The sequence below is a fragment of the Microtus oregoni genome, unplaced genomic scaffold (genome assembly GCF_018167655.1).
Source record: "Microtus oregoni isolate MIOR12 unplaced genomic scaffold, Mior012 000011F_ref0000422, whole genome shotgun sequence".
Classification (NCBI taxonomy): domain Eukaryota; kingdom Metazoa; phylum Chordata; class Mammalia; order Rodentia; family Cricetidae; genus Microtus; species Microtus oregoni.
Genome location: NW_024543070.1, coordinates 12,013,376 through 12,030,900, shown reverse-complemented (window position 1 = coordinate 12,030,900; position 17,525 = coordinate 12,013,376). Strand labels below are relative to the sequence as shown.

General features: G+C 34.6%; 1 protein-coding gene across 5 annotated transcripts in view; it reads left to right on the top strand.

The window, feature by feature from the left end:
* LOC121453456 (transcription elongation regulator 1-like) overlaps positions 1-17,525 on the top strand; it is a 49,514-nt gene that overhangs the window by 16,197 nt on the left and 15,792 nt on the right. For 2 of the 5 annotated variants that reach the window (XM_041660251.1, XM_041660255.1), the window contains exons 6-15: positions 2,595-2,657; positions 3,660-3,860; positions 4,347-4,459; positions 5,402-5,490; positions 10,021-10,181; positions 11,496-11,552; positions 11,686-11,752; positions 12,784-12,834; positions 14,124-14,259; positions 15,035-15,124. In XM_041660251.1, coding sequence (XP_041516185.1) covers positions 2,595-2,657; positions 3,660-3,860; positions 4,347-4,459; positions 5,402-5,490; positions 10,021-10,181; positions 11,496-11,552; positions 11,686-11,752; positions 12,784-12,834; positions 14,124-14,259; positions 15,035-15,124 — 1,028 coding nt within the window. The remainder of the gene's footprint in view (positions 1-2,594; positions 2,658-3,659; positions 3,861-4,346; positions 4,460-5,401; positions 5,491-10,020; positions 10,182-11,495; positions 11,553-11,685; positions 11,753-12,783; positions 12,835-14,123; positions 14,260-15,034; positions 15,125-17,525) is intronic. The other 3 variants (XM_041660253.1, XM_041660252.1, XM_041660254.1) reach the window with 3 other exon arrangements.

Here is a 17,525-nt window from a genome sequence, read left to right as displayed (position 1 = left end):
TTATACTTCCAGCCCAAGAAAACTCCCAACTGGGTAGCAGTTGGGCTGTCCAAGATATCAAAATTCTTTGGAGGGTGTCTTATAGAAAGTAACAGTGATATTTGTTGGTATTATGGTATTTTTGATTCAATATTCATCTATTTTTCTCATTACCCTTTTTTATTCTTAAGTTCTACAAATTAGTTTAGTGAAAATGACCAAAACACTTAGTATCTCCTCCCTGTATTTCTTATTCTATACAATTAGATCCTCTCTTTTCCCTGTTTTAATGTCAACTTTGAATTAAGGTAAATTGGAAGGTTTTTTTTTTGTTGTTGTTGTTGTTGTTGTTGTTTTTTTAATGATTTTTCAAGACAGGTTTCTCTGCCCTGGCTATCCTGGAACTTGCTTTGTTGAATAGGCTGGCCTTGAACTCACAGAGATCCACCTGCTTCTTGAGAGTAAAGGTGTGTGCCAGAACCTGGCTAAATTGGAAGGAGTTATTTTGTTGTTGTTGTTGTTGTTTTAAGACAGGGTTTCTCTGTGGCTTTGGAGCCTGTCCTGGAACTAGCTCTTGTAGACCAGGCTGGCCTCAAACTCACAGAGATCTGCCTGCCTCTGCCTCCCAAGTGCTGGGATTAAAGGTGTGCACCACCGTCGCCCAGGAGTTATTTGTATATTATTTATTTTGCAGCTTGAAATTTTTTAAAATAGCATCATCTGGTTGTAATAAGAATAATTAAGTAAGAGATAAACATGGTGAAGGAAAGTAGTGGAAGAATTAGATGAAATACAAGAATAAGAGGTAGGATTTGAGGGTGGTAACAGATTAGGGTTAGGGGATGTCTGTTTTTAAAACTGAAATCTTACCTGCAATTTTAAGAAATTTACTGTCACTGACGTCAGAATTATGCAAAATGCTAAGTGGAATTTTCTAATTTCCTAATAGAGCATATTTTGAGGACAGCATAATTTGTAGGAAAATTGGACAAAAGCTCCCCCTTTAAAAAAGGTTAGTATTTCAGATATGTGGTTATTTTGTGAGTATTCATAATATGCTTGTAATTGTCAGGGAAAGCCTTAGAGTTATCGGTTTAGCTTATAGTAAGGAGGAAAGACTAGAGTTGGCCCTGTTGATTTTTATCATTGGTAGTTATGTCTGAATATGAAGATTTGATTAATTTTAAGTTACATAGTGAAAAATTTTTTGGAGGCTAGTTTAGAAGAATAGAGATGGGAATAAAGTATGTATATTCTAAGGGAAGTGGTGGCTTAATAGGTTTGGTGATCTTGTAGATTACAGTATTCATATTAACTTAATATTTACAGCCTGTAGTTTCTTTAGTGAAGTGAATTTTTCTTTGCTTTATTTCAACATTAGGGAAATAAGCTTTCTTCACTCAGCATGCTTTGGTAATTCAAGGATTTTATTTTGATTTAAGTTTGTAGAAAGTTTAGTGTTAATATTCTTTATGTGAAATGGCAAAGAAATTAAAGACAGTTCAAAAATGTGTGTGTGCTTGTGCGTGTGTGTCCAGTTTAAATTGTTTGAAAACACAGTTTACTTTCTGATTAGGAGAGACTTCTTTTCCCTACCTTCAATAGGATTTAATAAATAAAAATAAGCAATAAAGTTTATTTTTAGTAAAGGATTTTAATTTTTTAGATTTGTAGTACCAAACTAAGTTGAGGGTTTTTTCCAGGTACAAAAAAAACTTATTTCCCCTGTATTCTTCAGACTTTTAAACATTTTGAAATTCACATTCAATTTTGAACTTCCTCGGTTTTCCAGCTTTTCTTTTCATTCTTTTTCCATCATTGTAATGCCTTATGATAAGTCTTCCTTCTTCTCAAAACTGTATGTAATATCTGTTCTTAATACATGGGCTGCTGTAGCCAGCAGAGTGATAGAGGTGGCTGCTGTTCCCAGCAGACAGTGACTGAGAACATTAAAGGGATGAAGTGTAGTCTTGGCCTGCCTCCACAGTGTTCCATGTTCGTGCCATCCCATGCTGTGGGCACCAGGCAGATATTTTGACACTAGTTGAATGCTGCTCTCTCCATCTATGCTTTTGTTTTCACCATTATTTGCAGTGGGATATTTAAATCCATTTTATGCCTTATTTTCTTATTTCCCTTGCCCCTCTGCCCTGTCTACCTTTCTGTTTTTGCATAGTTGTGCTCTATTCTTCAGACCCAGCCTGTAGTTTGAAATGAGATCAGCATAGCAAAAGTACCTTGTCAGCACAGTGCTGTGTGCACTGCCTTTTACTGGCCTGTAAGCAACCACAGCTGGGTTTGGTGTCTGGTGGGAAAAGTTCCCACATGAGAATTTATTACATATGAGTGACAAAGGGGTTTTCTTTCGTTGAATTTAAACTTTGAGACTCCTTCAGATGTGAGAGCTGGTAGGTAATCGGTGTTATAGCTTAGAAATAGAATCATTGGCTTTGGACCACTTCCCACAAAATGTCAACTACTATTTTATTCCATTCTTGGTCTTTCTCATTGGAAATAGATTCTAAATTGTAGTGGTAAAATAGTTCCCTGAATCCCAGTGGTAGCCGACATACAATGGCAGCTTTCCAACCAATGCTTGCTTATCCATTTTACAGGTGTAGCAATGATGCAAATAGTCAGCTGCCCGTATGTAAAGACAGTCGCTACCACCAAGACCGGTAATTTTAAAACATCTTAGTTTGTTTTGTCTGTAAGTTGGCATGGTAGTGAATGTTGTTGTTTATCCTTTTATTTATTTTTTGCCCTAGTGAGTGGAGCTTAAAAAATATTTTTCTTTTTAATGAGCAGTTTAAATTCAGTTATCATATTTGGCCAACACTTAATTTCCCAATTGCCTGTAGTTTTAGCTTCTTTGGTTCACAAAAGCAAATGAGGTCAGATCACTTTATATCTTAATTTATGTAATAAGTGTAAACAACTTCATTCTCATATTCATAACATTTAATTTTATTTTTGATGTATGTTTTTAAGTTAAATCTAAAATGTCATTTCCATGTGTAAAAAATGATGTGATTATGCTTGCATGCAAGTGACTATGTGCGTGTGATATTTGTATATAGCATATGTTTGCATTTTAAAGTGACCAAAGTAAACTGCCTAGAACATAGATCCTAGGATTTTGTTTTCCATTTGGATTCTTGTATCCATATTTTAACAGTATTTTAAATAATACCGGCTTATTTAGCATTATAAAAAACAAAAACTGTGGCTTGTCTTTTAAACTAGACTCTGTCTGACTTGTTAAGGGAAAGGGTGATGTGATAGTCTGTACGGCTTTATCAGTTGCAGTTGTTAAGTCATGTTTCTTTAAAACAAAGATCTTTATTCTGAGAAGTAGGGAATTACACTCAGTGAATTGTTATCTCTTTAGAATTTGGGAACTTAAAAAAGTCTATTTAGTCTATCATGATATTTAGACACTGTCATAGAAGACACCTAAACTTTTGACTGTTCTTAAGGTTTAATTTTTGGATCCAGTTTCCGCATCCAGTTGAATTTAGACATTAGAGTCAAAAGACCAAGGAGATAGGGTGACTAATATTTAGTTCACCTTTTATATACTATTCTTGTTCTAAGTATTTATTAATATTTATACTAGGAGGATTTAGCTTGTGGTTTTATTTAGTAGTTGGATCTAACTTTTTATTATTCTTTTTTAGGTGTATTACCAGGAATGGCCCCTCCTATAGTACCCATGATACATCCCCAGGTTGCTATTGCAGCTTCACCTGCTACATTAGCTGGAGCAACAGCAGTTTCTGAGTGGACTGAATATAAAACGGCAGATGGGAAGACGTACTATTACAATAATAGAACACTAGAATCAACATGGGAAAAGCCCCAAGAACTGAAGGAAAAAGGTATAGTTGTTTGTGGCTTAGGACGTAGTATGAACTGTAACAAGTAGCTATTTGGAATTCATATTTTGTAAACTACAAAATATTTTTTAAATGTTCATGCATATTACACATTTTTCAGTTATGAAGCATTGTATAATTAGATTGTCCTTATGGAGACTGATAACACTGATTAACAAAATTTAGGTCTTTGGCATTTAGTATGTAGCAGGTTTATAATGCTGCGTGTTATGAGTCCTTGCTTCTCCGCAGCATAGTTCAGTATTTTATGGGTAGTTGCTGCAGGCGATAGACATGACCTGAGAATATGTTCTCTTGAAGTCAGCAGGTTAAAGAGTTTTCTAATTATATTAAGAGATAGTACCAAGAAGTGCATTTTATGTGTATGGTTATCATTTAGAAATAGAGCATCTCAACTGCTTACTCTGTGCAAGTTCTTTTAAAAATTACAGAAAACTGTTGAATGACATTGTCTTAGTTATTTAACAGAAAAATTAGATGAGAAGATTAAAGAGCCAATTAAGGAGGCATCTGAAGAACCACTGCCAATGGAGACAGAGGAGGAAGATCCTAAGGAGGAACCTATAAAGGAGATAAAGGAGGTAAAGGGCCAAGGCATGCTAAACTGGGGGCCAACCTGTGTTGTTTGTAGTATCTACACAAAACTGAACATGTATTTGATGGATATTAAAACAGTTTCAAATTTGACTTTTGAAATTTTGGGGTTCTTTGAAGTTTCTAATATTTTTCCCTTTAAAAGGTTCATTAATATTTTAGGTATAATAATTTTTGTTTTAAAGTGTGGGTGTGTTTTCATTGTATATATGTGTGGATACCCTTGGAGGCCAGAAGAGAGTAGGTGTCAGATCCTTGGATCTGTAGTTACAGGCAGTGTAAATTGCTTGATCTGGGAACTGATCTCAGGGCCTTGGGAAGAGCAGTACATATTCCTAACAGCTGAGCTATCTCTCCAGCCCTTTCCTTTTTATACTTAACTGAGGTCCATTGAACGGTAAGGTTTTGACCTAAAGGTTGAAACTAATCTCCAGCCTCTTGACCTGCAGACTGGTTCATGTTAAAGTTAGAAGTACAATTTACTGTTTGAAGAATGCTGAGTGTATTTCATCTGCCCTCCCCACTGTCCACTTAGTGTGGAGTGGTCCCTTTGTAATCTTGAGTTCTGGTTTGTGGAGCTTCTTTCATTCTCTAAGATGACAATGATAGCCATGTTTCAGTACTACAAAAGTTAGAAGAAGTAAGAAACCATGTTAAAGGAAGAGGTCTCCTAGTTTTCTCTAGTTATTTCTGTTGTAAGCACATGGCTAGTCTGTGATATAGGGCTAGTTGCTGCTGCTCGTTTCTGCTGAAGTGAGATTCAGCTCTTAATGTAGAACAAGGATGTATAACTTTATAGAAATTCCTACCCAGAATCTTACAGTTCTTACAATAGGTCTTGGGTTAGTTTCCATTTGAGGTATTTGTGATGATACTTTATTTTTCATTTGTCGTGTACTATTTATTAAATAAAATACTATTTCTCTTAGGAGCCCAAAGAAGAAGAGATGACTGAAGAAGAAAAGGCTGCCCAGAAGGCAAAGCCAGTAGCTACTACTCCTATTCCTGGTACTCCATGGTATGTACTTAACTGAGGAATTTTATTTATTTTACTTGATTCTTAATTGACTTCTGTGGGAAGAAAATAGGGTTTAAAAGTATAGGTCATATTTTTTTAACTGTTCAATATTTTGATTCTTGTTTGTTATAGTTGGGGTATGCAGACCTAAAATTCAGTTGGCACAAATATTTTCCATAATGACCAAACAAATATCTTCTTCCCTTTATGGTCGTGTCCTTATAGTTGTGTATTTGAACCACTGTGAAATCTTGAGCCTGCTTTTTATTATTTAATGTTTTAAATTTATTTCTATGTACATATAATTATGCATATGTAGATTCCCACTATGTGATTATTACAGAAATCTGTAAAGTTACAACTTATAATCCAATTATGGAATAATCTCCTTACTCTTCTTGGGCTTGTTTTTTGCTTCTTGGGTGTGGTTTTTCCCTTTCTTCCTCTGCCACATTAGTGTTTCTTCCTCTGTTCCTTCTCACTTATTTAACCCATATCCACTGCAGTACTGTGGCTACTTGTTTCTTCTTGAGGCTTTGTACTATTACATAGAGTCTTTCACAACTTATTTTTGTTGCTACTTTTGTCCCTGTCCCTCTCTGCTGCCCCCCCCTCCATTTTTTTTCCCCTGTGGTGACCCAGCATCTGTGTTTAAAAACCATGTCTGTGAGATAATGTTAAATAGGTTCTTTTCTTTTTGAATTTCCCACAAAATAGCAAGCAGATCTTGAGGGCAATGACATCCCTAGACTAGATTCTATGTTATTAAGGGATGACAGTGGTATGTCCTTGTATTAGCTCCTTTTCTACTTTATTAATGGAAATATCTGTGGAGAGAGACCCTCATTAGCATTGCTATCTTAAGGGGACAGACTGTATTAGAAAGTATTTAGCAGTTCCAGAATAGTTGACTTAAATGTCCTTATGTTTCTTCTGGTGGAGGTATTATCTTTACTGATAGCTCATCTCTGGTTCTTAAATCACTCCTGATTTGATTCTTTCATATTTCTGTTTCTTTCTGTTGTGACAAGATGTTGAGGCTTGTCTTTCTGTATTTCTGGTTTTGGATTTAGCTATTTTTCCAAGGAGACCTAGTTCATTTTTGTGAGCAGTGACATTTATAAGTCACGGTGTTAAATCTTGGGATAGTGCTGCTGTTGAATTCTGACTTTAAAAATACTGTGGTAGATTTAGGTGGAAGACTCATATTTAAAGGTACAATGTGACTTCATACCATTTCGTGCCACTGAGTTTTGTAGCGCCATTTTTCTGAATGCATCATCTGTCTCACATCGTACTGAGTTCCTGTTTCTCAATGAGGGCAGCATAACTGTACTATTTACCTTTCTCACACGGGCCACAATATCAGTACTGACACTGCCTTTAGTGTAATTAACTCTATCTCATGTACTTGCTAAGGCAGTTTACGCTTTTGTGATTTTGTATGTAGGGAATATCACTAAGGCTTGTAGTAAAAATGTGTTTTAAAGACCCTAGGTATGGTTTTCTACATATATTATTCACTGATTTAATAAACTTAATAAACTCATTTAAAAGTAATTATGCAAAATGTTTCTATATAAAATCAGAGTTATAAAAATAGTCTGTATTTAATACGCATGCTCCTGAGTTTGGTTTATCATGATAAAACTGGTAACCAACCTCATACGTTTGGGGCTTCATGCTCACATGTGGACCTGTTCTTGGAATAGTTGAACATTCCTTTAGACTTTTGTAATTATTGCTTCTTTATTTTTTCTGTTGTGAAACAGTTGTAATTTATATGTCTAGACATTTGAATCTAGTCTCCCTCCAAACCCTTAACTGTTTTTCTTATGATTTTTATCTGTAGGGTTGTATCCCCCCTCCCCCCAATTGACCTTTTAAGACTTTTTTTTAAGGGGGTTAAAGCTTGAGGTTGAGGGTGGGGAGGGACTGAGCAGGGCAGATCTGAAAACAAGGTAGTAGGTGAGGGGTTTAAGCATTCTGGGTCTACGGCCTCCCCACCACCACCAGTCTGCTCAGACTCCCATTCACATCTTCCGGACCAGTAGTCTGCATCCCTTAAGTTAGAGGTTCTTAACACATGGGTTGCGACCTCTTTTGGTAGTCTAATGACCTTTTCACAGGAGTTGCCTAAGAACATCAGAAAACAGATATTTATATTACAATTCAAACCCAGAGGTTGGCCTGTCTTTGTGCTGGGATTAAAGGCATGTGCTACTACCACCCGGCTGGATATATTTTTATATTTCAATTTTGCTATGGTTTATACAAACAGCTTACAATGTCATTTAAAATCTACTCTGTCAGTTCTTGCTTTTATTTGGTATAATGAAACTATTAACAGTTAATGTAAATTTTGATAGCATTGAATTTGAGATATAATTATTTACTGGTTTTCTTTTCTAACCTTCTGTTCCTCTGTTCTCTCTTAATTTATATTTGATTTGTTTAGCATTCTGTTTAACTTAATGGCTTTTTGAGGGCATCTCTTTTGTCTTCAGTCGTTACTTCAGGAATTATAGCACCCATATGTAACTTCCCCATTCTGCTATGGATAAACCCTGCAGGGCAGGGCCCTTTAAACCTGTACACCCTGGCTTATGTCTTAGTTATCTTACATAGAACTGCTGTGTGCATTAAAATTCCATCAGGCAAATAGAATTTCAAAGAACTTAAGAAGATGATGATATTTTGTATTGACAATTCCTGCCTTCATTGCTTAAAACACAGGCTTTGTTGAGTTATCAGCATTGAGAACGTTCCTTTTCAATCTGGTCTTCTGGGTTGGAACCTCTTAGTCCCTTTTCTTTAAAATTCTTTCCCCTTTTGGTTCTGTAGGATGTGAAGTTCTCGTTGGTAATTTCTTTTCCCAGAACCTTAATGATGTTCCTTCATATTTTGGATTGTGGGGCTCTTGGTAAGGATTAAAGTTCGCTCAGAGAAGTTTTGTCATTTCTTTCTCCCATCCCTAGTTATCGTGATTTTTGTACTTTAACAGCTGGTCCTATCTAGGCCAGGTGTTTTGAAGTTATTTTGTTTGAGGTTTACCTGTATGAGCGAAGTCTGTCCTTTATATAAGCCTTTGGAAATATTATGTGTGTGTGTTTTGTCTTCATGTGTGTCTGTCTCCCCATGCATCATGTGTGTAGTACCCAGGGAGACCAGAGGAGGGCATTGGAGCCATTGAAAAAAGAGTTACCTGTGAACTGCCATGTAGTGCTGCTAATTGAACCAGGTGCCTCTGGAAGAGGAGTCAGTGCTTTTAATTGCTGAGCCATCTCTCCAACCCCAGTTTCAGTTAATCAATTTCCTGTTTATCTTTAAAATTGTTTCTATTTCTTCTCTGAAAACAGCTGGTTTTTTTTTTCATTAATTTCAGATACAGTTTTCTTTATCCCATGAAATTTAGTTGTTACTGTGGAATCTGATTATTTCACCATAGGATCCTTTTCTCATTTCAATGTCCAGGTCACTTTGAGCTTGACAGTTGTTAATTTTTGATTGTCTAGAGAGATCTGGTTTCCTTTGGACTTTTGGCTGTCTGCTCTTATACAAACTATCATCAGACTAGAACTTGTAAAGGGGCATAAATGGCTACTTACTTCCTTATAGTTGCCTCTGTAAATTTTGACTCACTGTACTTCTATATATTTATTATGAAACTTATAAATCCTTTCTTATGCTTGATTTTTGTTATGACTTGAATTTTCTAATTGTAAAAATAGGATTAATGGACTGTAGTGGTTTGTGGGGTTCTAGTGTAGTTCTTTATATTTTATATCACCTATAATTAGATCATGTTTGCATTTGATATGTAATTTTGCTTTATTAAGAAATACTAAGAATTTATTGGGTACTGTGACTTGCTTTTTAAGCTGTAGAGTTTTTATGGTGTTAGTTTTTTTATTATTTAGAGAATATTAGTTTTTGTAATCAAACCCATGTAGATAAGACCTTATATATTTAATACAGTGTGTTACCCCTGAACAAATGGAAAGAAAAATTAAGTTCAACATTTTGAGACCAATATGGTTGTTAATTTCTGTACAATGGTGACTCAATGCAGTAAACTGGGATACTTTTTCCAAAATTGACAAAACTCAAATTATATATGTGTATATATTTATACTTATATAAATAAATCAATAATAGCAGTGTGTTATGCATCAATAGCAGCAACAGCTTTTTCAGGTTCTGCAGTCATTAGAACAAAATTATAGAGATATCTAGCACACTAGCTTTTTTGTTGCCTTTGAACTTTAAATAGTTTAAAATTTAGTGCTGTCAAATTGGGTGAATTCAGTTTGTAAACATTTTAAACTCTAACCACACATTGGTTTGCATTTTTGTAGCTACTTGGCCCTCTTTTGTTCTGAAAGCCATATGAAAACCATTATTAATTAGGATCTTTCCTTTTCTTACTACTTACTGACCTTTCGTCTTTTGAGAGTTAACATTAAAAGACATAGCCGTCAGAGTGCATTTTTGTAATAGAGAAAAATGGTATTTTATCTTAATCTTCAGGTGTGTTGTTTGGACTGGCGATGAGCGGGTCTTCTTTTACAACCCCACCACTCGTCTTTCTATGTGGGACCGACCTGATGATTTGATTGGAAGGGCAGATGTTGACAAAATTATTCAAGAGCCCCCTCATAAGAAAGGATTGGAAGACATGAAGAAGCTAAGTAAGTTTTAAATTAGGAACTCATGCTCTGGATTTAACCCCTTTTTATTTTTTGATGGAAGTATAAATGCCATTTAAAATATTTAATGTTTAAAAATAGACTTATTCTGGTTTGATACAATAAAAATGTGAGAAATGTGAAGAATTTGGATAAGGTTTTGTTTGGTAGAACAGTCTTAACTTTGTGTGAAGGTTTTCAGTTAGTTTGAGATTTTGGAATTGTTGCTCTTGGCTTAGTGCTCATTAATGCCACTTGAAACACTCCTTAGATAGCCTTTTGTCTCCTTTTGTTACTAGTGATATATTTTGCAATAATCAGACTATGCAGAATATTTTTATTTTGCTAAAATTTTGTAGACTACACAATGTAAACTTTTATGAAAATATAAGTAGCTAATCCTGCGGTGGCATGTACCTTTAACCTACCATGTGGGAGGCAGAGGCAGGTAGATCTCAGATCCAGCACAGTCTGGTCTGCAGAGTTTGTTCCAGACCAGCTACATACATAGTTACCTCCCACCCCCCTGAATCATTCGAACTAAATAACAACTTCCTTGTTGAATAAAGAAATCCTATCTCTTAAGAGATTTTGAAATCTACTTCCTGTACTGATTGTATTTCAGAACATTGGGTCAAAGATTTGTGTATAACTTTTTGTTATATATTTATTACACTTACGTTTATTCAGAGTATTTTATTCAGTTTTTATGGAACTCATATTCATAAATAATGTAGAAACATGGTAAGCAAATAATTTAAAACTTCTAATGTAATAAATCTTGATGTGGTCTTTAAAGTGGTCAAGAACTTTACATGGAATATACATGTATATATATACATTTATAATTTCTGTCATTTTGTGCTTTAAAGTACTTTGCAGATCAGTGTAACTGCCTATCTGGTACTCTGTTACCATCTCTTTTTTCACCTTCAGCAATATTTACTTTATAGGCATGATGATGTTATTTATAATCATAGTAGTGAATGGTGCCAAAAAATACACAATTTGCTTTTGGGTTTTTTTGGGAACATTTTCTTTATATTTGAGTCACATTTGTTGCATAATGTGCATCTATGAAAGTTCTATGAATTATGAATCAGGAGTATTATTTATTTGTAAAGTTAAAACTGGGAAAACTTGTACCTTTTAAAGTTAAGGGGTAGGTAGGAAACCTCAAAGTAAATTAAACTGTAGAATTGTCTTACTTGGCTTAGTGATTGTTAGGTAGATATTTTACCCTGACTGCATTTTTTTAAAAAGCTTGTGAATATGTGTATATAACTGTTGTAACAGTGTTTGAAATGTCTTTGCTAGGACACCCGGCTCCAACAATGCTGTCCATCCAAAAGTGGCAGTTCTCGATGAGTGCAAGTGAGTGCAGTAACTGTGCAGCGTTTTCATGCATGAACACCCGTGTTCCGGTAGTCGTTAGCAGAGGAATCCAGGCTGAGATTCAGTAGTTATCTGCTAATGTTTATGCAGTCTTCTAAATTTTATCTTACAGTTAAAGAAGAACAAGAATTAATGGAAGAAATGAATGAAGATGAGCCTATTAAAGCAAAAAAACGGAAGTAAGTAACACATAGTTTATGCATATCCAGGTAGACTTAGAGTATAGAGTTGATAAAATTATCAGTTTGTGATTGGAAGGTAAATGTGTAGTACTTGTGACTAGGAAACAGTAGTCATAATTGCCTTCTTGGACCTGATATTAATCTTGTTTTGTAATGTAGAGATGATTTCCTTTCTGTTAGAGTTCAGAATACTTGGTTATACAAATAGATATTATGAGGCTAGCTGACATTTTAGAATTCATTGATTAAATTTCTACAGTCTTAAGTAGGTCTAGATGTTATTAAAAAATAAAATTTCTCTTATCAACCTACACAAATGCCATTCAAAGAGTGATATTAAAAATGGACATCTTTTTTTATATGTGCTTAGAGTATGATCTGCCTATTCCTAGAGTCTGGTCATTATTTCCTAGTGGGGAGTGGACTCAGTTAGAAATACTGTGAGAGACAATGGAAGAGGGTTGTAGCATTGGTGTGAATAGTCCTCTAGAACTGGGCAAAATGTGATGTTACTTTTATGGGTGGGAGTAAAGTTGGAGTATAAAGTGTATGTAAATGGGATTATTATTTTACAGCAAATAAGAAAGTTTGAGATCATTACTAGGGACTGGTTGATAATAGTTCTGATTGAAAAAGAACAGATTGACTGCAGCCCGGTTGTGGCAAGATGAGTAGAACAACTCCTGGAAGAGTGGTTCCTTTAAATACCTGTTTGTTTATGGGCAGCAGTGTTACATTAAGGTCTTATTAAAGAGAATTACCGTAATCTGCAACTGAGACAGCTCTTATTTTCACGATTGACCTTTTCATTGTTTAATCAAATGTAATTTTACTAGTTGTGGTTATTTTATGTTCTTTTTAGAAAATTGTAGAATTAGACATTTGTTTTCTTAATTATTGTAAATGATTGTATTCATTCTGTTTATTTGCCATATTTTTAGATATTTCTGTGATGTTAAACTTTTAGATTGTTTTTAATTGTTTGTTCTTATAGACATCTCTGTAAGGTTTTTAACTGCTTTTATCAGGAGAATGTCAAAGAAGTCCTTTATGTGGATTGCCCGAGCTTCTCTATTTAGGTACAAAGCTAAAAGCCTGTTTTTCCTGGCTTAGTTTTCTTTTTACTTATCTTATTGAGCTAGATAGTGATAGTTTGTATTGTGACATTTAGTATAATTCTGTAAAGGTTGATTCTATTATATTTGTTTGCTGTCTTTGAACTCCTTTAGCTATTTAAATAGTTCTTCAGTAAAGTAAGAAGGTATATTGCTTGGCAAATTGCTTTTCCTGTTTATTTTGTGCATGTCTTAGGTCTCAGACTGTCTTGCTAAGTTCCTGTAGGTCATAGGTGGTGTTTTCTGTTTCTTTTTGAGGCATTCCTTTATTCCCCAATTGCTAATTACCTGTCACTATTAATTAGTCTTTGTAGCTCATAGGCCACCTATAATATACTTTTGAATTTGCAGTAACTCGTGTAGGGAATATAAATGAATAATATTAGTTTTATATTCTTAGCAGATCATATTTAAGAAGGAAGATCTGTTCAAATACATTTGAATACATTGGTTTTAGTTTTTGGATTAGATATACAAATATAGTTCTTTTTCATAGTGCACATGTTTTGAGAGGTCACCTGATTTCATGTTTACAGTCTCCTTGTATACATACAAGTAATAGGCCCAACCTTAGCCCTGAAGTGCATTTTTTGGATAAACAAGAAGTAAGCTAAGCCTTTGAACCATTTTATTTCCTACTGATCCCTCCCACCTAACTACTCCTGTGCCCTTGTTGTTCTCTGTGACCTGCCCTTCAACTTAAACTTCTGCTTGACACCCAGAAAGTGAGTAATAAAAATGTCGAGTAGGTAAGGTGTTATCTCAGACATCATACACTTGGCCAAGTTAGAAGACACTTTAATTTTATTCCTAAAATAAATATTTGAAATTATTAAGACTTTTTATCATCTTAATAGATTTTTAAATATTTTAAGAATTTATAATAAAATATTTTGGGAAATGCTAATTTTTTCTATGTATCAAGAACTAAAAATATATTCTATTTAATTCTATCGTAATTTTGCAAGCAATGCCTGAAAAGTTTTTTCATTTTAGTTCACCTTCTATATTAACTGGAGTAAGAGAGAAAATACATTAACTTTTTTTTTGACCAGTATAGCCATTGTAACGTTAGAAATGCATTATAATTTTATTATTAGAATGAAAGCTATGCCATATATTTTATTTGAGATCGTCAGGATGATTTGTTTAGTCAAAAATATGCTGCTTAGTAGTGCCTTGAAAATTCCCCTGATTTTAAGAACTTAGTAAGATTTGTATTAATACCACCTTACGATTTATTTTTTTTATAGGAGAGATGATAATAAAGACATTGATTCAGAGAAAGAAGCTGCCATGGAAGCTGAAATTAAAGCTGCCCGAGAAAGGGCCATTGTCCCTCTGGAGGCTCGAATGAAGCAGTTCAAGGACATGCTGCTAGAGAGAGGGGTCAGAAAACAATCTTTGGGGGAGATATTTCTGTTTTATATAAGTAATATAAATATGTCTTGCTAAAAGGTCAAATCTAAGGTTAGTGCTCATAAAATTGGGGTGGGAAGGATAAGGGAAGCTATTAAATTACTGTACACTTTTGAAGTGGCCTTTTCCTTGGCTTATATCATGTTAAACTAAGTGGCATTTTGCTGTCCTTAAGTAAAAATAGCATTTAACATTTGTGGGGTCATATAATTTCGGTAACATGAATGAGTATTAACGTTGCAGAATTGCGGACTGCTTCAGATAGGTAAGGTATATATGATTCTTCCACTATCTTCAGAGTGGCTTTTGGCGAAAAAAACGATACTTTTATGATATTGAAAGCTAAATGAGAAAGAAACTTTGGTTGTATTCGCAAATGTGTTTGACTAAGTAAGCCATTCTATTTTAAATCACAATATTGCTTTTAAGATTGCAGTTAAGGGTGTGAAATCAAAATGCAAATCTTCAAGGCCTTTTCTGATGTACTAAGGTTAAAATGTCACACAGTAGTGGTTATTTTAATGAGCAATGAAGTGTGTGTTATTTCTTTATAACAAAGAAATGGTCAGAGCCAATTAATGTGGAAATTTGCTGTTGCTAGCCTCCCACTGCTTATCATTTATTAGTGATGGAAACTTCACTATGGTTTTAATGTCTCCTTTATAAACAGATGCCCTGTAGATTTCAAGCAAAATTATGACCTTTCTGCTTAATTATGAGGCAATGCTTTCTTTTTATTTTAAAGGTGTCTGCTTTTTCAACGTGGGAGAAGGAGTTGCACAAGATAGTATTTGACCCTCGGTACTTGCTTCTCAATCCTAAAGAAAGAAAACAGGTAAAAGGAAATAAAATAGTGAGAACTTACTTAAATGAAATTTGATGTTTTAAGTGTTTAAACAAGCTCCCAGCCTGGCTGAGCTCGCAGTCATTCTGCACTGCTCTCATGTGCTGGAATCACAGCACACACCCTTTAACCTCCATCTGGTTTTGTTTTTTTTTTTTTTAACAGTACTTCACAACATACTTTTGCATCTTAGTGCTTAGGTCAGTGTGGAAGCTTTCCCAGTTCAGAAACAAGGTTATTTTTGCCACTTTCATATGTGCCTTATACTTAATGAAATTATGTCTGCATTTATCAATTTGTGCAAATTATGTAAATTTAGAGTAGAAAATAACAAAATAGAGTTTAAGAAAGAAACACCCATCTGTAATTCCCAGCAGACATGACCACTGTTCACTGCCTTCCTAACCAGTGTGCCAGTTTGTCTGTGTTTGTGAATACTGGGAAGTGTGGTACTTGGAATGTTTGTGTGCATGAATACTACATGTCTAAACCACAAAGATGGACTCTTATCTTGTAGCCTCATATTTTTTAAATAGCCCCCTTTCTTCTTCTATTTCTTTCATAGTCAAGTTTTTCTACATAGTAGCCGAGAGTCATTTAAGATTTAAGAGAAATTCGATTAAGTTGCTATTCTTAAAATTGTCTAATGTATTCTATTTCATTTAAGGTAAAACAGACTCTTGACATGGAATGTTTTACATGTGGTCATTGCTATATTCCTCTAAAGTTCTTCTCTGTGCATATTATAGCCACAACAACGGATAAGGCAACACACTTCTTTGCATAATCAGTTTGTATCAATATTCTCTTTACCTTTTGTGGTTTTGTTATGGTTTTTGAATAGCACTGATAGCTCTAATTATCTGAAATTAGTAGATTGGAGTTGGCAGGGTGACTCACCTGACCTGAGTTTGATCTGCAAACTCACATGATGGAAGAAGAGAACCAGTCCTTGCAGATTGTTCTCTGCTCTCCATAGACGTGCTGTGGCATACATGCCCACATACATACTCCACAGATAGATACACATGTATACATACAAATAGATAAGTGGAAATAAAATAAAATCACATTGTTTATCATATGTTTCCCTCTCCTGCAGGATGTAAACTCTGTAAGGGCAGCAGTTTAGTTCTATATGGTGTCTGGATCAGTGACTATTATAAAAAAAAAAAAAACCTAGAAAACTTAACAGCACATTTTTTACATTACTAGGGGTTAAAATTTCTGTCTGAGTGAAACCCAAGTACTATTTAGAACTTAAGTTATATATATCTTAAGTACTTGGTTTTATTATTTGCATGTGAATAAAAAATAAAGGATAAAGTAAATAGGTGCTTACTAAACATTTGCACATCATAATTTCCTATCCAAGTTTGTGTTTTGACTTCACAAAAATTTCAGTTTAATGTCTTAATCTAAAATTGCATCCTTCAGTTCTAACCATACGTTTTAGCTTATGGTTTGTCTTTAATCTTGTTTTGGATGAAAGGTATCCTAAAGGGTTAGAAATTTTTATTATATGTTGTGACAAATTATAAAACGGTGTTTTCACAGAAGTCTGTGGAGGAGTTTAGGCTCTGGTGTAGATAATTACTAACATTTGGATGAGTTATTGCTTTAATGTATGTAATTCAGAGTTTCAGAAAATTGACTGTTAGGATCAAGTTGCCAGCATGATTCTTTAGGATTGTGCATCTAGGCGATATTGATATGATAATTAGATAGTCTCGTGTTTTTGTAAACATACGTATTTATGCAGGTGTGATGTGCATGTGTGAGTGCGTGCATGTGCAAACGGAGATTAGGAGTCAAGGTTGGGTGTCTTCCTTCCTCACTGTCCACCTTAGTTTTGTTAGTCTCTCGTTGAACCTGGAGTTTACTGATTTGGCTAGACTGGCTGGCCAGTAACCTTTATGGATCCTTTTGTCTTCATCCGCTCCCTCCCACCAGAGCCTGAGGACCAGATGTACACCATTGTTTCTGATTTTCCTGTGGGTGCTGGGAATCTGAATTCAGTACCCATGCTTAAACTTTACTGGTGTTGCCATCCTTCAGCCCCATAAACTATTTTATGAAGAAAAAGAACACTTAGAAAAGCAAAAATGATGAGTGAATATTTACAAGAGGAACATGTATGCGTGTAAGTTACCAAGATAAAGAAATGTTACCAGCATCCCCAGAACTGCCTAGGTGGTATAGTCCTTTTCTAATGTAGTTTTGCTTATATTTATAAAAGGAACTTAGCTAGGAATTACTTTTAAAACCTATCCACTCTCATTGTAACTGTTGCATTCATGAATTGAAATTAAAAGAAAATGATGGTTTAAAATAGGGCACATTCATTCAAGTATATTGGAAAGCGTGATAGGCATAAGGAGCTATTTGAGAG